Source organism: Aotus nancymaae, unplaced genomic scaffold (assembly GCF_030222135.1).
Source record: "Aotus nancymaae isolate 86718 unplaced genomic scaffold, 86718_ANA_hifiasm-v0.15.2.pri h1tg000041l, whole genome shotgun sequence".
Lineage (NCBI taxonomy): Eukaryota > Metazoa > Chordata > Mammalia > Primates > Aotidae > Aotus > Aotus nancymaae.
In genome coordinates, this window is record NW_026988455.1 from 23,650,752 (window position 1) to 23,677,977 (window position 27,226).

The 27,226-nt window shown below is 40.8% G+C and overlaps 2 protein-coding genes and 1 long non-coding RNA gene across 13 annotated transcripts in view; 1 reads left to right on the forward strand and 2 right to left on the reverse strand.

Moving 5' to 3' along the window:
- The window catches only part of SECISBP2 (SECIS binding protein 2), a 41,694-nt gene extending 37,091 nt beyond the window's left edge, over positions 1–4,603 (reverse strand). For 6 of the 11 annotated variants that reach the window (XM_021671891.2, XM_012463172.2, XM_012463166.2 and 3 more), the window contains exons 1-2: positions 4,491–4,568; positions 3,287–3,432 (exon numbers count right to left, since the gene is read on the reverse strand). In XM_021671891.2, coding sequence (XP_021527566.2) covers positions 3,287–3,432; positions 4,491–4,526 — 182 coding nt within the window. In that variant the 5' untranslated portion in view covers positions 4,527–4,568. Of the gene's footprint in view, positions 1–3,286; positions 3,433–4,490 lie in introns of all 11 variants that reach the window. The other 5 variants (XM_064361583.1, XM_012463185.2, XM_012463179.2 and 2 more) reach the window with 1 other exon arrangement.
- A 1,637-nt stretch (positions 4,604–6,240) lies between these two features.
- Positions 6,241–11,939, reverse strand: CKS2 (CDC28 protein kinase regulatory subunit 2). Its single transcript, XM_012463336.3, has 3 exons — positions 11,734–11,939; positions 7,865–7,992; positions 6,241–6,572 (listed from the first exon to the last, which is right to left on the reverse strand). Exons 1-3 carry the CDS (start codon positions 11,790–11,792, stop codon positions 6,520–6,522), a joined length of 240 nt encoding a protein of 79 aa, XP_012318759.1. The 5' UTR covers positions 11,793–11,939; the 3' UTR covers positions 6,241–6,519.
- A 139-nt stretch (positions 11,940–12,078) lies between these two features.
- On the forward strand, positions 12,079–25,826 carry LOC105724601 (uncharacterized). Its single transcript, XR_001109054.2, has 3 exons — positions 12,079–12,223; positions 23,391–23,514; positions 25,646–25,826. It is a non-coding gene; the product is annotated as an uncharacterized LOC105724601 (long non-coding RNA).
- The last annotated feature ends 1,400 nt before the right edge of the window (positions 25,827–27,226 follow it).

Genomic DNA, 27,226 nt, shown 5'->3' on the forward strand with positions numbered 1-27,226 from the left:
GCTTCCAAACTACTGACAGCTTCCCCCCAAAATCATCATCTTATTCCTCTACTATCTCCCAAACATATCATGCACATGGTCCCTTCAGTCAGGCCAGGACCCAAAGAGGATGGAGTTTCTCCTCCATCCACCAAACTGACCCAAGCCATGTGCTCAGCTGTATGATGCTATATACCACTAGTTCTTCTCATAGCTGATCTGCTTTAACTCAAAAGCATCAACTGGTGCCAAAATTTTCATAGTATATTGACAGATGGTGATAATGCTCAAATGTCTCTTGTCAACAGCGGTAGCAGTTTTGGAGAATACCACGTTAATTCTGGTTCTGGTGCTACCCATCTGAATCAGTATGAACAAACATTTCTAGCTTCAGTTTCCCATGTGCAAAAATAATTACATCTGCCTGCCACCTCATGGATTGTGGTAACCATGAAAGAAGAGAAAGTATACAGTAATACTCAAACAAAAGGCCCACATGCAGGTGGCACAGGACTTGTCATAAAGGATGGACCATGACAATGGACATTACTTGGAAAAAACTTTGTCTGCATAGGCAAATTTGTTTATTACATCAGTAAATAATCAGTATTTTTCCAAACATGGCAAATGTTTGGAAGTCTGTTAAGACTACTTCTAATGATATTTTTTTTGTCTTGTCCTATAACATAAATGTGGAAGAATTTGGTATGTTCATTTTCATCTCCATCACTTCAAAACTATGGAAGACTTCCAATAATTAATTCCAAATGAATAAATGAGTATCTTTGAGTGCACTGTGAAAGGTACTGGAGGGGAACAGATTCTTTAAAAGGTTACTGTACCTTCTTTAAGGAAAGATGAGGGAAGGGGACATACAAAGATGACTTTGTTATGTAGTTGAACAAGAAAGAGGAAATATTTGTTTCAGAAACTTCCATTCCTTTTATCATGGCAACAAGAGATCTCCATTTACATGTAATCTCACTATAGCAATGAAATTTTTAATCTACATTAGAATTACCCAGATAATCAATTCTCAACTACTTGACGTCTCATTATTTCACCCCCACTTTAAAGGTTCTTTTCTTGGCCAGGCGCGGTGGCTCACGCCTGTAATCCCAGCACTTTGGGAGGCCAAGGCGGGTGGATCACGAGGTCAAGAGATCGAGACCATCCTGGTCAATATGGTGAAACTCTGTCTCTACTAAAAATAAAAAAAATTAGCTGGGCATGGTGGCGCATGCCTGTAATCCCAGCTGCTCAGGAGGCTGAGGCAGGAGAATTGCCTGAACCCAGGAGGCAGAGGTTGCGGTGAGCCGAGATCGCGCCATTGCACTCCAGTCTAGGTAACAAGAGCGAAACTCCGTTTCAAAAAAAAAAAAAAAAAAAAAAAAAAAAAAAAAAAGAACTCTTCCTCTTCAACTTAATACCTTCCTCATCCTTGTTTTCTTGCCAGGCATGATTACTGTGAGTCTATCTTTTCCTTGGTGATAAATCAAAGCTAAAAAAGAAGAGTTAAGAAAACTAATTTTTAAACTCAGCACTGCCCATTCTTGAGTCTGTGATTAGTCTCCACTGATTTTACTGCCAAAATGTTGCTTTAGCCATGTGAATGTTTTCCACCACTATTCTGAGTAACTGGAATACCACCTAGCAGATGGCTTTGAGTTCTTGTCACTGAGATATATTTTTGTATTTTGTTATGTGAGACACTCGAGGTAGGGAACAACTCAAGTGAGACCCATGTCCAACTCCCCTTTATAATGGATGAAATACAGTGGAAAAACAGTATTCCTACCAAAGACCAAATTCTAGCATATAAAGGTAGGGTTTCAACTTTTGTCAAAAAAAATACAACTTTCAGTATTTCCTAAATACATCAGACGACTTGATGATTTTATTATTCATTACAATTCTCATTCTTGCAAACGTTATTCTAGAATTTATACATAGTACAAACTATTTTCAATCACACCATGTGGGCACAAAAAAAGGAAACAAGTATAAATCATATAAAAGAAGAATAAAGCACAATAATTCTTAGATTAGAACTATACCTGATGCCAATATTAAAAACTGATCTACATATAAATCTACAAAATTATATGAAAGATTAATATTTTGTCTAAATTCAGCTAAAAGTGGAAGCCATTTTGTAAATACCTAGAGAATGAATCTTGAGGAGGAAAAAGAAAATATAAGGAAAAATGTAAGCCATCTTTGGACTCAAATTTAGAACTTAAACCTGAAATGTGTAAAATTCACCTCCAGAGAACATATATAAAGCAAAATTGTGGAGAGCCAATGTCAACAATTTCCAAAGAATTATCCACACAGAGGCAGCTATGGTTGCTAGTCCCCTCCCCTTCCCTGAACAAGATTTTAAAAAGTTAAATCCTAAAAATGAGGAGTATGTTTATTTGGTCCCTCCTTTGCCCTTCCCCCCACATTTCATCTCCCATTAGATACATGATATATTTTTAAACCATATGAACAAATGAACCTTAAAACAGTACTTTTTTTTTTGAGACAGAATCTTGCTCTGTCGCCCAGGTTAGAGTTTAGTGGTGTGATCTTAGCTCACAGGCTCAAGGGATTCTCCTGTCTCAGTCTCCAGGATAGCTGGGATTACAGGTGCCCGCCACCAAAGCTGATTAATTTTGTATTTTTGTGGAGATGGGGTTTCACCATATTGGCCAGGCTAGTCTCAAACTCCTGACCACAGGTGATCTGCCTGCCTCGGCCTCCCAAAGTGCTAGGATTATAGGCGTTAACCACAGTGCCCAGCCTGAAACTACATTTCTTCTAATACATGCAACACAGTCTCTATCATGCCTTTGCCCAAAATAACAATGAGTATGGAGAAAAAAACGGCAGTTAAAGCTTTTGTTTTTGGCACAGGACACAATTAAGTTATGCTACTGGCTCAGACTCTTCTTGGCTGAAGAGCATTCTCTCATCATTTGCAGAACTTTAGTGCAACAACTGATGAGTATTTGAAAGTCTAATCACCATTAAATCCAAAAAGCCCCTTGGTAAGACAGTTATTAAGATACATGTTCAGCAACATGGTGAAACCCCGTCTCTACTAAAAATACAAAAAAAACCAAAAAACCACAGTTAGCTGGGCGTGGTGGCGCGCGCCTGAAGTCCCAGCTACCCGGGAGGCTGAAGCAGGAGAATCGCCTGAACTCAGGAGGCGGAGGTTGCAGTGAGCCAAGATCGCGCCACTGCACTCCAGCCTGGCAACAGAGCAAGAATACATCTCCCCCCCCCCCAAAAAAAAAAAACCACGAAAGATACCTACTCGGTCACTGGTGGTTCCTGAACAAACGGATAGTATGTGGCTGCAGAGCTGGGGAAGACACATGCTTCTGAGGACTCTAACCATGTCACATTGAGCCCGGCAAATCTGGGGACAAACGGTTTGACATCTGCTGATAACTTGATGCCCTGAGGAAAAAAATTAGGTTTTGAGTACAAACATTCAGAGATCAAGCAAATGTAAACAAGCAAGCAATACCGAAGAGGCGTTCCTAACAGACCCAGAATTGTTCCCAATGTTGTTCAAAAACTTCTGCCTCGTAAAGGCAAGAATCTGCTTGCTAATGATTTCTCCCCAATGTTTTTTTGTTAGAAAAGGCAGTAGTCCAAATATTAAAAGTGAAAAAGAAGCACAACCAATTAAAGTAGAAATAAAACTTAACCCAGATTATATAGTTAAGAACACAACTGACAATGTTTCCGGAATTTTAATCTTGGAATAAGAGATTCAGTTAGAAATAACAGAACTGTAGAAGGCACACAGTATAACTACTACAGTCAAATATACACGTGGAATGTTTAACTACAGCACGCAAAACACACTGCAGACGTTTATTTTCATTAGATTTTCTTGAAAAAGTTGCACAAAAGCATTCACATTTTACTCATGAACCACTAAGTCTTGTTTTATTGAAATACCAAAGCTTGCTTTGCTAGAAAACCTTATCACCACGAGGCTTTGAAATCTGAATTCCATAAATTTCTTTATTGAATTTTTTTAGTTACGTAGTAAGATTCACTTTCACCGAGAATTTTGGGTCTAAAAGTAATGCATTCGATCGCCAGGGCTCCATCTAGTGGTAATGCTGAGTATGTACAGCGGAGAATGACAGGAAAACGGAAGGTCCTTTAAAACAATCTATCCGTTCCCAAGAACGCGGGAAGCTCGCCAGAATCTCCCCGCCCCGACTGCGGGGAGCGCGGGGCAGGGCGGCAGTCACTGCTCTTGGTGACACCGCAAGGTGGACGCGGCGCTAACTGTGGGCGGGGTCTGCGGCCGCTGACCACCACCCCAAGGCGGGCCCGGGGCGGGGCGCGGAGATAGCGGCCACCAGGTAGGGTGCTGTCGTGCCGTTACCAGCCTCCGACCCACGCTCGTTGAACCAGCCCCGTCACCGCCCGACCGAGCCCCAGTGAGAGGCAGGCCGACGGGCTGAGGCTGCCGAAAGAGCGCCCCCAGCCCTTACCTCGCTTTCGGGCTCCCGCAGCCCCTCCGACGCCATGGCTCTAGGCGTGGAGGAGGCCGCGCCGGGGAGGCCAGCAGCCGGCCGTCGGTTGGCCTGAAAGAGAAAGCGTTTCCGCTCTCGCAGACGACGCCAGGAAGTGCGTCACAGAAAAGCGATAGAGCCCGGCCTTCCTTCCGGCCGGAAGTACGCGGCCGCGGCGGCACTGGACCTGCGCGGGTCGCACGTGGCTAGCAGTGGGGAGCGTGCGGGAGGTGCAGACCCCAGGAATCTTTTGGGCTGGGGACTCACCGTAGCTTACGGGAGGCTCAGATGTGCCCTTTAGTGCTGGGATATCCGAGATAGTCTTCACCAAGGCAGCAGCGAGAGGCCGTGATTTACTCTGGTCCCCTGAACCTCACGAGTCTAGCGTTAGGGCGGCAGATAGCCCGGAGAGGCCATTCGCTGAGGTGACCTTTGAGCAGTCACCTGAAGAGGAAGGAGGTTTACTAATAAGGAGGCCGAGATTATACCTACCCCCACCACTGCATTTCCCTAAGGTTTCCTCAAGATTGGTGACTTACAGGAATTGCATACCCTGTCTTACAAATCTGGAAAGCCTCCAAAGTCTTGTAAATTTCCAGAAACGCTGTTTGGAAGTAGCCACAGAAAATTTAAAAATCCCTCGTTTCTTTCGAAAATTAAAAAAAGTGCTAAGACGTGGTCAAGAGATGGAATCGTAGTTTAATTTTCACGAGGGAAAAAAGCTCTACACACAGCAAATTCGTTAAAATAACTTTTGTCTTAAACATATCAGGCGAGGCGGGGATTGGAGGTTGACCAAACGTACAGGAAAGAATGCAGAGCGGACTTCAATAGATGGAAGAGGAACTTCCTTCTCACTCAAAGGCTTAGAGGAAAGTGCAAGTGGATTTAAGAAACAGAAAATGTTATAGGCAAAATAAGCCTTTTGAGGAATGGGGAATTTATTAGGTTGAAGCAAATTGTAGGTTTTCTCCGTCCCTTGCACAGACTGACTCTACCATTGAATACCAAGTATTTCAAGCAAGCTCCAGTTTTTCCAGATTTCTGTCCAAGTATGTCCCAGTTTGCTACACAGCCTCTAACAGAAGTGAACCTTAGGGTCTGGTCTGGCAGGAATTTATGCTGGGAGTGGTGGCTGTCACCTTCCTTTCAGCACTATTGAGTCTAAGGTGTAATGAAGTTTACTTAATTTTGTCATGTTTGTTAGTTACCCTGGACATGTCCTGTGGTGATGGCAGTGAGGTGGGGGAAGTAGATTCTAGGAATGTTGCTAATCACAAGCTTCAAAATTTATTGCTCTCATGTGTAAAGACAAACTTTCTTAACTAAGGGACCTTGTGTATGCTGGCTGCTCATTTAAGATATTTCTATAGCATAGTAATTAGGATAAATAGCCTACGTCTGCATTTAACTCTGAAACATTTCGTAGCAGCTAAAAAGGCAAAGGTGTTTTACAGTGCTTTTGAACTTCTAAAAATACGGTGATAACACGTAAAACTACTGTGAAAATATGGTAAAATCTACTTTGGCTTTAGTTTAAACGTATCCCTGGTTCTTAATTTCTTCATTAAGTGAGTTAGTTAAATGCTATCCCCATCATATTATGCTATTTTAAACTCATTTAACATTATCTTTAACTTCCTCAGAGCTAAAACTATAACACTGAAATCAATCTCGATAGTCACAAATTAATTTTAAGAAAATATACCTCAGAGATGTGAAACAGTGATAAATGCAACATACAAACTTTATTGAACAAAAGTAACAGGTAAAGTCAAACAGGCACTTAATATTAAGAGAAAAACTGACTGGAAGAACTTTTATCTTAAACATCCTAACAGTAACCTACTTGCAGTTGCATTTAACTGAGCTCTGTTGCTGTGAAGAATACAGCTCATGCACAGGTATGGATGAAAGATTTGTACATTTCTCAAGTATTCACTGAATACTACCTTATATACACATATACATTAAATTTGAAAAAGATTTGACATTCCCCAGGTAAACTTCATTTTTGTTGATCTTTTGGAAGAGGTCGTCTAAACAGAAGAATATGTGGTTCTGTGGAAAGAAAATGTTTTGTATCATTTTAATATGGTTTCCATATACTCAACAGAAATTCAAATGCATTCTCAACTAAGCCAGAATAAAATAAACTAAGTCTGCTATTAACTGGTTTGAGGTATCTAAAATGAATTTTACTTCAGAGTTACTGTCTACAGTAAATAAAGTAAAAGTAAGATTACCTCTTTATAGGGGAAAACACCTCTTTCAAATCACCTACAAGATTTCAAACTAATGCTAATCCTCACAGATTCTGTTTCACATACTCCAATCCCAAGAAAGTGATAGTCCTTTTAGAGTTTTTGATGCAATGTTTTTCTTTAACAGCAGAGTAGAAAGCAAGATAGTTTTAGTTCCACCTACCTCAGCTTCTATAGTACGTCTTCAAAGTTAGAATTACTGATAATCCAAAAATAGAATTTAATCCACACTGTTTTAGTATAGTTTACTATTTAATATGTGAAAAACTTCTGGTAAATACCACATAATAGCATAAGGTACCCATAAGCACATTTGAGTTAATATGCTATTACCTCATTTAAACTTCATGTGGTAGATAACCATCCTTTAAGAGGGCTGAAGAGTGAATCACTTTAAATTAAATCAATATCCACACGTAGAAAAGAACACTTGTCTTAGGATATATTTATAGTAAAATGCTTTGGGATACTTACTATCAACGATGATACAGATTTTAAAACATATATATTTTTCAAAATTTACTTTTTACATGATTTTTCAAGTAGAATAATGCATTACTTTCAATCCTGTGGTATTTTATTTACCAGAAAATTGGAACTCTCTCCAGGGTCAAGAAATTAGTTAAAAAACAATCGAGGCTGGGTGCCATGGCTCATGCCTGTAACTCAGCACTTTGGGAGGCTGAGGTGGACAGATCAAGAGGTCAGGAGATCAAGACCATCCTGGTCAACACAGTAAAATCCCATCTCTACTAAAAATACAAAAGAAAAAAAAAAAATTAGCGGGGCGTGGCGGCACTTGCCTGTAGTCCCAGCTACTACTCGGGAGGCTGAGGCAAAACAATCGCTTGAACCCGGGAGGCAGAGGTTACAGTGAGCCAAGATTATGCCACTGCACTCCAGCCTCGGAGACAGAACAAGACTCCGTCTCAAAAACATAAAAATAAAAATAAAAAAACCCAAAAAACAGTCAATCAGAAGAGTTACTTTGAGGTATCATTTGATGTCAGTGATATTTTAAAAATTTTGATAGCCATACCACCAATATTTCAACAATTAGTGCTTTTACTATAATATAGCAAAACTTACCTGGTTCATGAATCATGTAATGAACCCAGCCTAGACTCTGTTGGACACCAAGTCTCCTCCATTCCTCTTCAGACATCAGATGAGTTTTAGGTACTTGTTTGGAAAGTTCTCTGGGTAACATAACATGCCTGTTAAAAGATATAGCCAAGTATTAGTCCAGTTCCTTTTCTACAATTGTCTCTTTATACATGTACCTTTAGCAACTCTATGTTGCTTTAATATTGAGAACTACACTCTACTACCTATAATTCTAATTTGTGATGGCCTATGTTCAAATTAGGAAGCTAAGAGTGCACAATTCCAAAGCAGAAGGCATTTTCCTTAGGATTAATTTTTTTCTCTTAACAGAATGCTTACTAGTTGCCTTAATCTTCAGGAATAGAACCTCAAAATATAAGCTGAGCATATGGCTACCAGCCACCAAATCATAAGCCAACAAGATGTAAGAAAATGTTTAACTTATATGGAAAGTGTTCTCAAAGGGAAAGAACATGCTGAACTCTTTCTCCTTCTTGTTGAATGCACATTAATATATGATAAGGGAGCCAGAGCAGGAATCCAGGACCATAGAAGCAACTGTAAATTGAGAATGGCAAAGCAACGAGGTAAGGACCCAGCCTAGTCCCTGACTGTAGAGCTGTTATCCCTGCCCCAGATTATTAGATTTTTATGTAAGGAAAAAGTCTGTTACAGTTAATATGGGTTTCCTCTTACTCAACATAGCTTTGTGGTAGCTACTAGTCCTTGTATGCTCCAGAAGTTGCTTTATACTTCAAGTACTTTATTCAAAATTAAAAACAGAAAACCACTAACTGCACATACACATTGTGTGCAACCTCAGTTTTCCAGTTAACTTATTGACTTATATCCAAAACTTACATTGTTCAGTTTCTTAGGCAAACATGGAATAACCTTCAAAGTTAAACCATCAATATGTACAATTGTAGCCTTATGAAATTCTCAAAAACAAATCATTGTTAATAGCATCCCAAAGCATTTTGTCAAAGATTTGCCAAATGAATCTCCTTTCCAAATTGAATAAGAATTTTTACTCAATCATCATTAAAAAGGACTTTCTAAAAGTCACAATTCTCAGCCCCATATCGACCATCTCCAGAAGTAGCAACAGTTTTATAACTGTTTTATACTTTATAACCACCAGCCCAAATTTTGAACCAGTGTAAGATATCTGCCTGGCTAGGGATGAATGAGGTGCAATATGGTCACATTCAGACACAGTAAACTGAATGCCTAACCTATTATAAGCACCAAGCCGTCATTGACTTAAATTTAGTCTGTGGCTGGTTATTTAAGTACCAATTTATTTGCAGGGCAAAGTGAGCCTCAGAAAAATTCTATTATGTTGCTAGATTGCCTTAAAGCCACCAAGTCATAGCTTACTACCATAATTTGTAGCGTTTTTAACCAATTCCAGTGAACTATATGGTGACTTTTAGTAGTTCTTACCAGTAATCACCCACATTCTTGAAATGCTACTTTAACATCTAACTTTTAAAGCTCTACAAAAAAATCTGTTATCTTATTTCTATCTTCTATATTGTTGATTATTCTCAAAGAGAAATGTAGTGCTTTTGTACCTTTTCTTTCAGATTTACAGAGTAAGTAAATCTACCAAGTTATTTAGATAGAAATTACCACCCTTTTTTCTCCATAAACACAGAAACAGGCTCTCCTCCATCAGCGTTTCTTTATAAAGGAAAAATGTTTAAGTAGCATCCAGCCCATATGAGGAGTCTACCTGTATTTTGCCACAGAGAGAGTTTGCAAACTACGCGTAAGGACAATTATTTCCAAAATCTAACGTTTCAGTCGACATGCAAAACAGTGCTTATTACTAATTTGTAAAGCTGCCCAGAGAAATCCTCAGTTCTTCGCCTGTAAAAACAAGACTTCCATGACGTGGGGGTGGGGGCACCCACTGTTATGCCCTTAGAAACATAAGACCCTCATGTAAAAGGACTCGGAAATTAATTTTGTAATCAAGAAAAATCAAAGAAAACTGCACACTAGGAAAAATACTATCCTTTGAAATATACATTGCATGCTGCCCCATTATATATTAATACAAACCACCCTAGATTCATGCCTTAGTGTTATATTATCACTAGTTTCCCCTTTAAAATTATTTGTGGAGATTACTATCCTGTTTCATAAAGGTTGGTGGCCTGGTCATTTAATACCAGCTCTAATTTTTATTGGATTAAAATAAATCACTTCAGAAATGTAAACTTGCTTCTATACATTCCACACACAAATCTGTTGAGTATATTAAAACTAAAATATGGACTTACTGCCATCAGAAAGAAGTCTGAGAAATAGCTTGATTTTCAATATTATGCCCTAAAAGAAACTCGTACCAACTCTTAAATCCTTATCCTAAACGCTTGGCACCAGATGCGTTTCAGAATAATTTTCCAGGTTTTAGTAAGGTTATTATGGTTTACATTGCGTTCCTTATTGAATATTCTCAATAGGGCTCTTAACATCACATAATTGAACACTAGGCCAGCATATTACACGATTAGAACTGTATAGTTTATTATTACTACAAGGTTAAGACAATGTACTTGAAATTTACCTACAGTCAGAAAAACATGAGATTTTTCTAGCTAGGAATACAAAAGGGTGCAATTATTACTACCCATAGAAATCTTCAGTAATCCTCATGTGAAAACAGACTTCCATGCTACTAGGGAGGGGGAGAAAAAGCGAAGCCACCCACTGTTTTGTTATTTCTTCCTTAAATAGCATTCGTAGAAATCTAACCTACAAGGGCAGCAGACAGAAAATAAGGTCGAAATTTGGCCAACGATGGTATGCGCTTTACCTCCCCTTAATCCTGGTAGTATCCCAGAATACAATGTTCTAGTCACCACCTAGTAAGACAAGGGGTTGACTGGTCTTTGAAGCCACGCCCTAAATGAGTATCCCGCATACACTAAGGACAACAAATTTTAAATGTCCCTATCCCTTTCTCCCAGGGACATTTAAAATTTGTCTGATTTTACTGATCGATTATAGCCACTACTTTCTAGTACATCGCTTCAGGACTCAAATGCAAAAGTTCCTCGAAGCCAAAAATTTGGCCAGTGTACACTAGCAGAAAATAATGCCCAAAGTCCCCTCAAGTTCTTAATCGGCCTTAAAATGAAACTCCTTTAATAATGTACTCAATTGTATGTCTGCAGCTAACCTATAATGGCCTAAATCACCATACCCAATAAACATTTTCAAATCCCCATCAAGCTCATTTTTCGGGGGTCCCCCTCCAAAGCTAGTTCTTAGTACCACTCACTTCAAAAACAAGAAAATGAGGTGTATTCCTTTATGCTAACAGATGAAAATTACCATTGTAAACCAGAAACTAGTAAAAGTTCCATCACCCAGGCAGCGAAGGGGAAAAAGTGTGTGGCATGGCTGCGAACGGAAAACGACGGCTCTAGGTGGGTTTTCCGGGTCTGGTTCAAAGAGCTGGAACTGAGACCAGTTACTGAACGGTCTAATTACTTCTGCCACAGCCGAGAGGAGAGTGACAGGATGGTCACTCGGCGTCGCCCAGGACCCGGGGCCCCTCAAGTTGCGCTGGTTCCTATCCGGGCACTAAACGCCGCCCCCTGGGCGCTCTTCCCTCACCCTCCGCGTACACCGAACAAAGGCCCAACCGGCCGGGTACGGCCGCGCACCCAACTTCGGCGGACTGCCCGGGGCGACAGGAGGAAGCGACCACAAACCCCAGCCCAAGCCCTCCGGTCCCGGACTCCGCCCCCAGGCCCCTGGCCCCCACTCCCTGCTCCGCCTTGGGCGCCCCGCCCGCGGGAGCCGGCTCCGGGTCTGAGAAAGCCGCTCACCGGTACTCGTAGTGCTCGTCGAAGTACTTGTCCGAGTAGTAGATCTGCTTGTGGGCCATCCTGCTGGCGCGCTGATGGAAATGAGAGAGCACGAAGAGCGGGCACAGCAGACAACTCGCACAGGTCTGTCCAAAGCAACGACTCGCCAGAGACTAACGACCGCAGTCCCAACGATCCCGATTTGAATCCGACAGCCCGCCGCCGATTGGACAGCAGCGCCGACCAATCACCTTCTGCGGAAGTCAGCCGGCTACCAGCCTATCGTCGCCGCCACCTCGCGGTTTCGGCTTCCCAGATCAGCCAATCAGAGACCTGTTGCGAGGTTGCCCGTTGGAAGAAGTGGAGAATAGGTACGGCACTTTTGACGGGCAGGGGCGTGGCCAGAGGAGGGCGGAGTCGGGACGTTCAGGTCAGTAGATCCTGTGCGCAGGACCGTGGAATGTTCCAGGACACGGAACCGTTGAAGCAGAGGACCTGAGGGTGGAGTAAGGTATCACGGGTTTGGTGATGACGCAGTCGGTCGAGGCCGGAAGCGCGGGCCTCAAAGCTTTAAAAGGAAGCTGTCTTGCGCGGTTTTGGCGCTCTTCGTGCAGCCTTATATCCCTTCGAGCTCAAGCCAGAAACCTCGGTCTATTTTGAAAAGTAGTAGAAAACAGAAAGGCTCTGCGGTGTCGGCTGGGTGAGGGGAGCGCCGGCGGCCGCAGCGTGGCTGTGTCCCGCGGAGCCGTTCCGCCTCCCCTGCACTTGCTGAGCTTCCGGCCTGGCCCGTCCGGGGCTCCTGGCGCGCCACAGGCGAGTGTGTGGAGAGTGGAGGCCGCGGAGCCACGGGTAGTGGCGGCAAGCGCCAGTGGTCCCGCCACTCGGGAAGCCGAGGCGGAGGGTCGTTTGAGCCCAGGAGGTCCAGACAGGCCTGGGTAACAGAGCGAGACCCGGTCTCTACAAAGAAAAAAGATATGGGCGTGAGACCCAGCATGCTTTCTGTAGCTTAACCTACTGTTCAAAACCAAGGCAGACCCAAGCCATGGAAAGCTTGAGGGAATAAAATAATCTGCGGCGGCCAAGAATAACAGTGCTAATTAATTCCTGGGTAAGGGGATTAAAAATGATGTTTAAAAACTCTTTTGGTTTCTCAATATTGACCGTAGTTTAAAAACACATGTTCAGCTGGGCGTGGTGGCTCACGCCTGTAATCCCGCGCTCTGGGAGGCCAATGTGGGTGGATCACTTGAGGTTGGGAGTTCAGGACCAGCCTGACCAACATGGAGAAACCCCGTGTCTATTAAAAATACAAAATTAGCTGGGCATGGTGGCGCAAGCTTGTAACCCCAGCTACTCGGAAGAATGAGGCAGGAGAATCTCTTGAACGTGGGAGGCAGAAGTGGTGAGCTGAGATCGCGCCATTTCCCTCCAGCCTGGGCAACAAGAGCGAAACTCCATATCAAAAAAACAAAAACAAAGCACGTTCATAGAAAAGAAAGTTACTGAAAGAAACTTACGCCAAGATGTACGTAGTGGTTGTTTTTAGATGACAGAATTAAAAGTGATCTTTATGGTATTTTTCACATTTTCCACAATGAACACGTGTCATTTTTATATTAATTTCATTTTATGCTAATGGGTTCAGGGCGGCTGTGACTAAGAGACATAGACTGGTGGCTTAGACGAAGTCCCCCAAACTAGATGCTGGAAGTGGGAGGTCTGGGAGCCAGGGAGGAGAGGGCTCTGTGGGAGCCCTTTTCCACACTGCAGATCACGGACAGGTTTTTGAACAAGTGAGGAAGCAGGCCCTCCAAGGCTATTTATAATCTGGATCCTGAGGGCCCCACTCTCATGACCGTCTAATCTTGATTACCTCCCAAAGGCCCCACCTCCTAACTTCCTAATAACAATCATTGGGGGAAGAGGGTGTTTGAAATTTCTATTTTTTTTTTTTGGAACCAGTCTCACTTTGTTGCCCAGACTGGAGTGCAGTGGTACGATCTCAGCTAACTGCAACCTCCACCTTCAAGCCCTTCTCCTGCCTCAGCCTTCGGAGCAGCTGGGATTACAGGCCCCCACCAACATGCCCAGCTAGTTTTTGTATTTTTAACACAGACGAGGTTTCGCCATGTTGGCCAGGGTGGTCTCAAATTCCTGACCTCAAGTGATCCGCCCACCTTGGCCTCCCAAAGTGCTGGGATTGTCATAGGCATGTGAACCAGAGCAACTCCATCTCAAATAGGAGCTGGGTAAGATGAGGCTAAAACCTATTGGGCTGCATTCCTAGAGAGTTAAGGCCTTCTAACTCAAGGATGAAATAGGAGGTCAGCACAAAACACAGATCATAAAGACCTTGCTGATAAAACAGGTTGCAGTAAAGAAGCCAGCCAAAACCCACCAAAACCAAGATGGTGATGAGAGTGACCTCTGGTCATCCTCATTGCTGCACTCCCACCAGTGCCATGACAGTTTACAAATGCCTTGATAACTTCAGGAAGTTACCCTATATGGTCTAAAAAGGGGAATCATGAATAATCCCCCCCTTGTTTAGTGTATCATCAAGAAATAACCATAAAAATGGGCAACCAGCAGCCCTTAGGGGTCTATGGAGTAACTATCCTTTTATTCCTTTAGTTTTTTAAATAAACTTACTTTCTCTTTGCACTGCGGTCTCACCCTGAATTCTTTCTCGTGCGAGATCCAAGGACCCTCTCTTGGGATCTGGATCAGGACCCCTTTCTTGTAACAGAATTACAGGCATGAGCCATGGCGCCCGGCCTGGAATTGCCACACACAATTTGGTGGGTAGGAGCACACACATTCATTCACACATGATAGAATCCTTCAGGTGTCAGATTAAGGATTTCATCTTCTGAAAGGCCTTTCTTAATCACTTTCTCTAGAGAAAGTCCCTCAGTTTCCCCATTATGCCCTTGCCACAGACTCCACTTGCCTCCCACCGTTGCAATTGCATGTTTGCTTAGGTGGTGTTTGTCTCCCTGTCTCCACTATAAAATACTCTCTGTGAAGCCAGTGTAGAGACCATGTCTGTTTTGTTCACCACGCAGTGCCCAGCACATAGCAGAGTCCCTTGCACATGATAAGCAGACAATGAGAAGTAAATTTTAGGTGCAGTGTAATAACATAAGCGTAAAAAATTCATATAATTACTATGATGGCAAAAATGTGAATAAACTGTTAAGGAAAATGCACAAGGAAATTACTTTCTGGTAGAACCTGGGGAAAACTTCCTAGAAGATATATTTTTAAATAAATGTACAGATGCTCCTCAATTTACAATGGCATTACATCCTGACAGGTCAAAAAATTGTAAGTTGAACCATTGTAAGTCAGGGACCATCTGCATTGTGAAAAGTTTCAAACACATGGAATAATGGAATCAACTCCCATGTACACATTGTGCATCTGAATATCTGAAATGCTCCAAAAATCCAAAACGTTGAGCAGCACTGACATGAGTTCAAAGGAGATGCTCGTTGGAGCATTTCAGGTTTTCCAATTAGAGATACCAAACTGGTAAATAGAATGCCAATATTCCAAATTCCAAAAAACCCTGAAACACTTCTGGTTCCAAGTGTTTTGGGTAAGGGATACTCAACCTGTCCCAATCATTTAGCTTCAGCAATTACTGTTTGCCAATCATGTTTCATCTGTTCCCCTCTAACTTTTTTTCTAGATTATTAATGAAAAGATCCCAGATATGTCAGTTCACTCCTAAATAAAACTTTTCAGTGTATGTTTATGGTGTGCATCTTAGGAAAATTTTTAAAAAATAGTTAACAATGTCATTATTACACTTAAGAGGTACTTAATACTCTCTGATAGCTGGTTTAGATTCACATTTCCCAGACTGCCCCACCAGTGCTTTTTACAGTTTGTTTGTTTGACTCTGCTTTCAAACTTGGGCCTACATCTTGCATTTTGCTATCATCTCTTTTAGTCTTCTTTAAACAACCCTCCCACCACCCTCCCCACACATACCCCTGCCACCTTTTTTTTTAACATCAGTTTGTCAAACCAGGTCATTTTCGCCCGTGGAACGTTCCACATTCTGGATCTGTGTAATTGTTCCCTTGTGGTGCAGTTTCCCTGGTTTTTCTATTTCTTGTATTTGTTAAAATATGGCATTTAGATCTAGGTTAAAACAAAAGAATTTACCAAAAATCCCCAGTAAGTGGCAGACTCATATTTGAACCCAAGCAGTCTGACTCCAGAGTTGGGCCTCTAAACCACTATTCTGTTGTGTCTCTTAGCGTTCCACAGGTAGATAACCAGGAGGGCCAGCACCATTTCAGTAGAAGTATTGGCAGTTGTGAAGGCGTGGGGAAACATGGTACCCACAGAAAATGCTGAACAGGTTGGGCTTAGATTGTAAAAATCATGGAAAGGAAAGTACAGGAAGTGAATGTAGGAGGATGAATGTGGTAGACAGAAAAATGTCTGTCTTCGTCCATTTTCTGTTGGTGTAAGGACTACCACAGCCTGGGTAATTTATAAAGGAAAGAAATTTATTTCTTACAGTTTTGGAGGCTGGGAAGTCAAAGGTCCACATCTGGTGAAGGCCTTCTACCACATCATAACATGGTGGAGGGCATCCCATGGATGGAGGGCTGAGGTGTCTTTTCCTCTTATAAAGCCATCAGTCCCATCGTGGGAGCCCCACCCTGATGACTTTATCTAATCTTTAATTACTTCCCAAAGGCCCCACCTCCAAATACCATCAACATGTGAATTTGGGGATTAAGTTTCCAACACATTAAATTTGGAGGACACATTCCAACCACAGCAGTGTTTGTGTCCTAATATTTGGTATTTGTGAATGTTACCTTACACAGCAAAAGAGGCTTTACAGATGTGATTAAATTAAGGATTTTAAGATCAGGAGGTTATCCTGGATTATCAGAGTGGTCAAATGTTATCACAAGGGGCCTTAGAGGAGGGAGACAAGAGGGTCTGTGAAGGAGCTGGGATGAAAACAGAAGACAGAGTAATATGACCACGAGGCAAGTGCTGCAGGCAGCTTTTTGAAGCTGGAAAAAAGAAAGAAATAGATTTCTTCCCTAGAGTCTCCAGAGGGAACTCAGTCCTGCTGACATAATTTTAGCCTGGTCAGACCTATTTTGGATGTCTGACCTCTGTACCTATAAACTACCTGTGACTAATGGAATATAAACAAAATCCCAGTGTGATGTTCACTGCAGCTTTGTAATTGTAGATACCTTTTTAATTGTAGATACCTTTTCTCATTTTAAGGATTTTTTCATTCCTAGCTTGCTGAATTTTTATCATAAATAGATACTGCATTTCATCAAATGCTTTAAGCCTTTTAGTTTTGTACTTAATTAAAAATTATTTTACAACTATGAATATAAATTGTAAATATAAAAAAGGTAAAAAAGATTTCCTTAAGACTGCAGTCTTAAGGAAAAGTCACATGGAAATATTATTGAAAACTAAATAGCTGAAATAAAAAATTTACTTTGGGAGGCCGAGGCAGGTGGATCATGAGGTCAAGAGATCAAGACCATCCTGGTCAACGTGGTTAAACCCCGTCTCTACTAAAAATACAAAAAATTAACTGGGCACGGTGGCACGTGCCTGTAATCCCAGCTACTCAGGAGGCTGAGGCAGGAGAATTGCCTGAACCCAGGAGGCGGAGGTTGCGGTGAGCCGAGATCGTGCCATTGCATTCCAGCCTGGGTAACAAGAGCGAAACTACGTCTCAAAAAAAAAAAAAAAAAAAATTTAATAAGTAAACTGAATGCACAGTGGATACAAATAAAGAGCTAATTATCGAACTAGAAGATTATGTTGAATACCAGCCCCAGAAAGCATTAGGAAAGAATAAAGAGACGGAAAACATGAAGTAAAAAGACATGGAAGCTAGAAGTAGAGGTGATAACTGTCATTAAAGAAGGTTCCCAAAGGGAGAGAAAAAATGAACAGAAGGGAGGAAATACTTGTACATGTAATGGCTGTAAGTTCCCTACTTTTAGAGAAAGATAAAATGCTTTCGATTGAAAAGGCGTATAGAGTGCTGAACAGTATAGATAAAAATATATAACTACAAAAAGATTATAGTGCAATTTAAGAAGATCAAAGACAAAGGGAAATTCTAAAAGCTTCCAAGAAGAAATTGCAGATCACCTACGAAGCAGCAAAAATAGGCTGACAGTCGAAATCTCAAAAGCCTCACTGGATCCAAGAAGTAAATGTGTTGCTGTTTATAATGTATTGAACGAAAGTAAAAACAAATTTGCTAAAACAATGCAAAATATACTGGAAATAAAGCAAAGTTTTACTCTATGTAAATAATGTTATCAATTCAGAAACCAATGTGGCTAGAATAGAGAGGTTAAGAGGGAAGTTAGTGCATGCTAAGGCACTTACCTTTGCAGCTGCTGATAAATTTAGGAAGTTGAAAGAGATTAGGAGTCCATTACCAGAACTATTGGCTACATACAGTTGCTTTGTTTCTATTACCATCTGCAATAGCAAAACTAGATGCTTTCAAGTACTGCTTGCCTCCTTGGGGAAGATCTGAAATTATTGTCACAAATACTTCCCTTCCTAGTATGCATGCCCCTTTGCAAAGTGACTTCACTGCTCTTTCCATAGATAGGTGAAGTCTATTTCTTCACCCTTGGTCTGGTCTTATGACTTGCTTTGGCCAGTAAAATGTGGCTGAAGTGATGTTACACCACTTCTAAGGCTAGTCCTTAAGAGGCATGGCAGTTTCTACCTTCCCTGTCTTGAAAGGCTGCCTGTGAATGTGATGATCAGGAAGACACATAGACTAGAACTAAGTTGCTTGTGCATCATTAGCACCAGCTGCAAAACATGTTCCTACTGTAAGAATTAAAGGAGAGAAACACAAAGGGTGCCTTGACAGTCAACAGGCTTATTTCAAACTTGGGTGAGACTTCTGACTGAGTTAGGTCAGAAGCTGCACTCTTATACACTAAGTTTTTAAAGATTCAGGGTGGGAGACTTTATCAGAGGCTTGCACTGCTTCTGTGTCTCTTTGTTGTGCTTATCTGGGAGGGAGAATTGTGTGTCTGTTCCTATACATCTTTCTGCAGCTGCAGGCATATCCCCCCTGAGTCTGCTTTTAGCTCCCCTATCTTAGTGCACCTGAAGGAAAAGGAATGTGCTTATTAAGTCCCACTGTTTTACTGGATCCTATTATATAAGGGTGAAGTTTGGCAGTTACCCAAGAGACTATCCCCCCACCTCCCTCCATGCCCGAGCTGTCTTCTCTGTGTTTTACTGTCTGCTCTTTCTGGCTGCTTGTAGTTAGAAGAGAAGTGATTTCCTTAAAATGCACGAGACTAGAAAGAGAGCTGGAACTTAAAGTGGCAGTGTTTGTCCAAGATGACTGTTCTCTTGCTCTATCGTTCCAGACCCTATAGTTATAAAAAGGACAAGGGTCAATGTATTCTTTCTGGCTACTTCCTGCTGATGGTGGGGGCGGAGTGTTTTTTTGGTCTTGGATTCACTGCAGGAGCAACACTGTCTGTAGATGTTTTTGGGTAGTTGTCTGCAAAATGGCCATGATTCTGTTGGTTAAAAATTTTTGGAAACGGTTGGTTAGGCAGGGTAAAAACATTGGTCCTAGGCTTTTCAGCAGAGTTTTTTATTAGGCCTGATGCAACATTTCTTTCCTAATGACAGGCAGAGGTGCATGTTTGGAAAGACCCATGTATTATTTTTTGTTAGTAACTGTTATTCCTGCTATGAGGATGATAATTAAGCAAAGTACTGCAGTAATTGAGATTCTCTGTTCAATATTCCACCCTGAGGATGCTATAGTATATAGTCCTACTGCAAATAATAGAGTTAATAAAGCAATTCCTGCAAGGGTGACATAGTAAATAATTTCTGTTAAAAAAAGTTTTAATATTTGTCTTAAAAGGAGAGGTAGAAATGATAACAAGTATTTGGTGAGGTAGGGTTGAGACTGAGTAAGATGAGTAGTTTTCACTTAGTTATCTTTTATGATTGTCAGCTTAAGATTTCTTTCTTTCTTTTTCTTTCTTTTCTTTTTTTTTTTTTTACATTGCTAGGACATTTTTCTGGACTGTTAGAGATTGCTTTTTCAGCCCTTTAGGCTTTGACTTGAGTGTGATGTATCCAAGAGTTGATTTCTGTAATGGATATAATTTAAACTGTAGAGAATAATGAAAAACATTAGGCAAGACTATCATTTTTTTTTTTTTTGAGACAGAGTCTTGCTCTGTTGCCCAGCCTTGAGTGCAATGACACAATCTCGGCTCACTGCAACCTCTGCCTCCCAGGCTCAAGCAATTGTCCTGTCTCATCCTCCTGGGTAGCTGGGACTACAGGCAAATGCCACCATGCCTGGCCAATTTTTGTATTTTTAGTAGAGATGGGGTTTCACCGTGTTAGCCAGGATGGTCTTGAACTCCTGACCTTGTGATCTGCCTACCTCAGCCTCCCAAAGTGCTGGGATTACAAGTGTGAGCCACAGCGCCGGGCCAAGATTAGAATTTAACAACAAGTGTGCTATAGTTTTGGAAACATTAATTTTCACTCTTCAGTTTCCCGTTTTTATTAAAAGACAAATCATGGTAGGACTGGTTTGCTTTATTATACTTGGCTTAATTATTATATACAGTGCATCAAGAATAATTATTTGCTACATAGGCCTTTTAAATTGGCTTTGATGGAACTTTATTATATAGAAGGAATTTGAGAGAAGACACATTAAAGCCCAGCCTAGCCATGAATTTGTACCATTAAATACCTGAGTTGGGTGAATTCCTCTCCTCTTGAGGTTCTAAGATAACTTGGGGTTCCTAGGCTGTCAGAAAGTGACATTCTTTATTTACCACAGACCAGAAACCCTGAACAGAGACTGTGTACACAGAATATGAGGCCAGTTTCCAAGGGCTTTCTTGGCTTCATAAGTGAAGTTCGATTCCTTAAAGGAGAGCATACCATTCCAGTCAAAGCCTTGGTAAAATAACCAATTTCTTCAATTGTATTCTGTTACAAAAGAAAACAGATTCTTATTGCACTGATACAAACAACCATATTGTTGTAATTTAAGAATACTTATAATTAGTTTTCAAACTCTAGAGGAACTAGGCAGAGGAAAACAAACATGCTTTAAATTCTATTTACAGGAGTATATTTTACTTAGTTAAAGGCTGTAGCTAGCTTAAGGCAAGTTTTCTTGACTCTGAAAAATAAGATAAAGGTTGGCAGTGTTCTAAGCAAAAGATAGAAATTTGTTTTTGTTTTCTATTAGTTTAGTCCATTTTATTAACCTTTGTTTGCTTGATATTTATAAACATTTTTGCTTTTCATGAGTTCTGTTTGCTTTGTTGTTGTTGCTGTTGTGAGTAACCTGCATTTGAAAGAACTTGTTAAAGTTCCACAGCTTGAATATAAACCATGTTTTGAAGAAAATTAAGGCAAAATAACAATCATCTGTAAAAAAATGTCCAGTTTGGATAAAATTAGAAACACAATTGGCAAAGAAATTTGGTCATTTTTGTGGTTTACAATCACCCAACATAACTTTAATTGTGATTAATAGCACATATTTAGACACGAGAGCCTTAGACATCCCGTACAGTTTTGGAACACATATTAATATTATTCCCTAAAATATAACCTATTAGAAATTATTTTGGCAATTTTATGTTGCCAAATAATTCTGTTTACCTCTTTTCATATGGTTCGGGGTCCTGCGCAGCACCCAAAGCCAGGGGTTGGGAAAGACAACCTTGAGACTAAAGTTTGATTTTGGAAAGACTGTTAAATAGGTTTAAAATTTAAAACACGTGGTTTTATGAAATAGAATTTTAGGTAAGTTGTTTTATGTTTGTTTGTTTGTTTTGTTTTATTTTGCCAAAATGATGAGTTAACAATCTGGAAACCACAAACTACTTATTAGCCTTTTCTATTATATGAAAATTCTGTTTAAGAGAGAAAGTTAAATTTTACCCTTGCATTAGTTTGTTATTAATGTTAACCCTAATTTTAATGAAACCTTATAGATAATTTTATTTAATTTTAACCAGTTTGACTATGAAGTAAGATTTTTACATACCTGTTATAACCCTTGACAAATTTTGCTAAAGAGTAGATTAGCATTTTAAGAAAATCTTGTAGTGCTTTTATTTTAATGTTCAATTTACAGCAAAAAAAACATAATACCCTTTTGAGTTCAGTTAATATGTTTACACACAGAGTTTTCTTTGCAGGATTAACTTTTACAATGTTTTTACAATTTACTTAAACCATTCACTTTATTTAATTTTATGACTTTTTTATTCATAAGCAAAACGTATATTTTTTTGCCTTATTATAATGTTAACTAAAAACATTTTTTATTATTTTTATACATTTTGCATACAAATCCATGTTCAGCAGTTTTAATTACATGTTATAATAGTAACTTTTAGCAGTTTTCTTTCTTTTTCTTTGAGTTTTTTTTTTTTTTTTTTGAGACGGAGTTTCGCTCTTGTTACCCAGGCTGGAGTGCAATGGCGCGATCTCGGCTCACCGCAACCTCCATCTCCTGGGTTCAAGCAGTTCTCCTGCCTCAGCCTCCTGAGTAGCTGGGACTACAGGCATGCGCCACCATGCCCAGCTAATTTTTGTATTTTTAGTAGAGACGGGGTTTCACCATGTTGACCAGCATGGTCTCGATCACCTGACCTCGTGATCCACCCGTTTCGGCCTCCCAAAGTGCTGGGATTATAGGCGTGAGCCACTGCACCCGGCCTGAGATGGTATTTCAAAAAACTGAAACTCTTGTTGCCCAGGCTGGAGTGCAGTGGCACGATTTTGGCCCACTGCCACCTCTCCTTCCTGGGTTCAAGCGATTCTCCTGCCTCAGCCTCCCAAGTAGCTGGGATTATAGGCATGTATCACCATGCCCAGCAAATTGTTTTGTATTGTTGCTAGAGACGGGGTTTTGCTGTGTTGGTCAGGTTGGTCTTGAACTCCTGATCTCAGGTGATCTACCCGCCTTGGCCTCCCAAAGTGCCCCAGCACACACAGGCATGAGCTACCACACCCAGCTGCAATTTTTAACTTTAATGTAAAGCCTGTTAATTTCGTTCTTTTTTTTTTTTTTTTTTTTTTTTTTTGTCACTTGAAACTGTAAACACTGACTCATTTTGTAATTTGGGCGAAGTAACTCTCAAATATAATGCTTTTTTAAAAATCCTAATACTTGAGTAAAATCAGAAGGTGAGTGCTTAGGTAGAAATAAGTAACTGCTGAACCAGTGGAAGTGAAGTTCATTTGGGTAATACTCTTTATGATACGGACAAGTCAAGGCTTATTAGTTCCAAAAGTGCTGGCTTTATTTCTGTAGTCACAGAATAGTGTAAAGGCAAGGCTTACGCAGCTCCTGGCTCCCACATGAACATTATTTATTCAGTATGCCAGATTTTCTTAAGGTGCACTAGCCGCTCAGGATATTTTTACTGGTGGGAACTGAGATTTTCTAGATGCCTAAATTAACTGCCAATTCTGGTTTATCTTTGGGACATGCTCATTGAAACGTTGAAACAGTGTTATCACTCAACTTGAACCCTAACTTTTGTTCCCTTATTATCTTGTTAGATTAATGAATATGTTTATATAATGAAGACAACTTTCTTTTGCTTTTTTAGGCTAGAGCTTCAGCATGAGAATTATACTTTGACGCAGAAAAGCAGGTCTACAAGTGAAATATAATAAAGTATTCTAGAAAGAAGGAAACTCTACCTTATAACCACAAGAGAAAAATATGCGGCAGTAAGGCCTGGTTCCTTCTTCCCTCATTGCTTTGTGATTTTTTTCCTCCACCTTTGGGAACTAAAATCTCTTTGCTTAAATACTGAATTTATAAATTGAAACAGACTCTTGGGTTTTGTTATAAAGGCAAAATAATAATACTTCTCTATATTTTATAGGGTTATATAGTATAATAATTCGAATCCATGATTGGAACTAACTGAACCTACGTAAATACTAATCTAAATGACATATATAGAAAATGTGCAATATTCTAAGTATAAAAAAACTGGACAAGTTTTATTTTTAAAATTAGATTAGAAAATGTTACATAACTTGGAACTTTAGTAGTGTAAGGCCGGTTGCCTCACCGGGAGCACGGACGCAGACCCCCCCCCCCCCCCCCCTTCTTTTCAAAAGCTCGGACAAGCCCGGACGAGCTCAGGCAAGCTCAGACATGCTCAGGCTTGTTCCCTTCTCCCGTGCTCACACAGCCTGACCTTCCCTTAAAAGAGCCCAGTATGCAAACAAGGTGTGGTAACCCTAGCGTCTTAACAACCAATAGCAGCCAAGTCTTAATAACCAATAGCAGCCGAGTCTTAACAACCAATAACAGCCGAGTCTTAACAACCAATAGCAGCCAAGTCTTAACAACCAATAGCAGCCAAGTAATTCCAACCAACAACAAGCCAAGTCCTAGGTAAAGGCTTGTAACTTACCCAATAGCAGTCCTGCTCTCCCACAACCAATCGAGCTGTTTCACTCCCTATAAAACCCCCTCTCTGAGAGGCGTCCATGCGAATTCTCCGGTCCCTCCTGTCGGGCTGCAGAACCTCGTCTGGGAGCCTGAATAAATTCCTTCGCATCAGATCTTCTTGTGCTGGCCTCAGTTTCTTCACTTTAAACTCGGTGAGAACAGACCTTACAAGTAGTGTATACTTTTGTTTTATAGTATAAATGAAAATAACCTAGATGGCAAACTATTCAATTATCTGAGCAGAAATTATAAATGGAAGATGTACTCCAGAGCTATATGACTGAGGGACATTTCAACCTGAACTCCCCAGTGGCAAAAGTAGTATATAAACTAATGCTAGTGTATATACATTGGGTCCTTACTGCTGTGTCCTATCTCCATTGGTTGGAGTTAGACCTCACAGTCTAAGCTAAACCCAACTGGCTAGAAACTTAAAACTTTCCTAAATAGGTAAAGGCAACGGAGAACAAAAGGAAAAGAGGAAGTTGCTTGCAAAAGGACTTAGAAAAGTAATAACATTTCCAAATAAGGAAGGGGCATAGGCTGCAAGCTGGGACATGCCTGAGCATGTCCAGAACACATATCTTGGTTAAAGTACAAGGACATAGAATATACTTACTCCCTTATTAAGATAGGACTCAACAAAGAGTTATTAGCAAAACAACACCCAAAAAAGCCAAAAACAATAAGGCTTTGAAGGAAGTTAGTCTTTAAAAGAAACTATTATTTCTAACATTTATTACTTACTCTTTAACAAGAAGGGAAACTTTGAAGAGGAACTTTTTACTTTCCACATAGACTTTTTGATAGTTCTTGTTATTTAATCTTTTCAAGAACATATATAATACTATGTCGCATGTTTGGCTTGAAATTTTTTTTTTTCCTTTCTTTTGAGATGGAATCTCACTTTGTAACCCAGGCTGAAGTGCAGTGGTGCAGTCTCAGCTCACTGAAACCTCTGCCTCTTGGGTTCAAGTGATTCTCCTGCTTCAGCCTTCTGAGTAGCTGGGATTACAGGCGTGTGCCACCATGCCTAGCTCATTTTTTGTATTTTTAGTAGTGGCGGGGTTTTGCCATGTTGCCCAGGCTGGTCTTGAACTCCTGAGCTCAGGCAATCTGCCCACCTTGGCCTCCCAAAGTGCTAGGATTACAGGCGTGAGCCACCGTGCCCATCTTGGTTTTTAAATATTTTGATAACTGTTGCTATAGACTGAATCATATTCCCCCAAATCCATATGTTGGTGTTCTAACCCCCAATGTGACTGTATTTGGAGATAGGGCTTTTAAAGGTAATTAAGGGTAAATGAGGTCATAAGAGGCCTTAATCCAATAGGATTGGTGGTTTTCTAAGAAAAGTTTCTCCCCTCTCCCACCTGTTCCTCTTCTCTCCACTAGCAAGCACTAAAGAAAGGCCATGTGAACACACAGTGAGAAGGTGGCCTTCTGCAAGCTGGAGCCCTCACCAGGAACTAACTCTGTCAGCACCTTGATCTTGGATTTGTAGCCTCCAGAAGCATGAGAAAATAAATTTCTGTTGTTTAAGCCACCCAATCTATGGTATTTTATTATGGCAGCTCAAGCTGACTAATACAACTGCATTTTCGTACAATTGGTTTTGTTCTGAATATGCATTTTATTTTACATATTTAAAATACTGTTCTGAGAAGGGGTTTGTAGACTTCACCAGACTGCCAAAGGAGTGCATGGCATAGAGGTGGATAAGAACCCTTGGGCTCACTGCGTGTATGGGTGAGCCTGTGATTTTCCTTGCTTTTCTCTACTTTGGAGGCTGGAAATTAAACCACTCAACTCCCCAGCCTCTCTTGCAGTTAAGAACAGGCACATTTCTGAGCTCTGGTCAGTGAGGGATAAGAGGGGACTGATGAGATGTTCTATGGGAGGAATTTCCTTCTGGAATAAAATGAAAAAGCCTTGTGAGCATAGACATTTTTGCCTTTCTTTGCCTGTCTTTCTGCCTGGATCATGATGTAGTGTCTAGATGTGGAACAAAAATTTTGCAGTTCTGAAAGTTGCACGTCAAAGATAGCAGTCTTGACAGCAGCCTGGAGCTGATGCATTGATCTTGGACTGACCACTTCTAGATGTTTTGTCAGTTGAGGAAACTCAGCACATTTGGCTAAGCCTCTGTAATTCGGTGTCTGTTATTTGAAGCTGAAAGTAATGCTGACTGATAATCCTGGCAAATTAAGACCCATGTCTAGCAGTGTTTTTCAAACTGGGATCCCTGGACACCCAGAATCCATGAATATGTTCTTAAGAATTTGAGAGCTCTGAAAGAATTCTTTCAATGTTGTGTGCTCATGTTGATGATAATCCAAAATATATACATACAAATAAGAATATATTTGTCTGTTATAAATCCTAAAGTCTCTGTTTTTTTTTTTTTTTTGAGATGGAGTTTCTCTCTTGTTGCCCAGGCTGGAGTGAAATGGCACAATCTGGGCTCTACCTCCTGAGTTCAAGCAATTCTCCTGCCTCAGCCACCCAAGTAGCTGGGATTACAGGCATGAGCCACCACGCCCAGCTGATTTTGTATTTTTAGTAGAGACAGGGTTTCTCCATGTTGGCCACGCTGATCTTGAACTCCTGACCTCAGGTGTTCCACCTGCTTTGGCCTCCCAAAGTGCTGGGATTACAGGTGTGAGCCATCGCGTCCAGCCATTTCTTTTTCTTTTATTTATTTATTTATTTATTTATTTTGAGAGAGTCTTGCTCTGTCGCCCAAGCTGGAGTGCAATGGTAGGATCTTGGCTCACTGCAACCCCTGCCTCCTGGGTTCAAGCAATTCTCCTGCCTCAGTCTCCCAAATAGCTGCGATTACAGGTGTGTGCCACCAGGCCCAACTAATTTTTTTTGCATTTTTAGTAGATATGGGGTTTCACCATGTTGGCCAGGCTGGTCTCAAGCTCCTGACCTCAAGTGATCCACCCGCCTCGGCCTCCCAAAGTGTTGGGA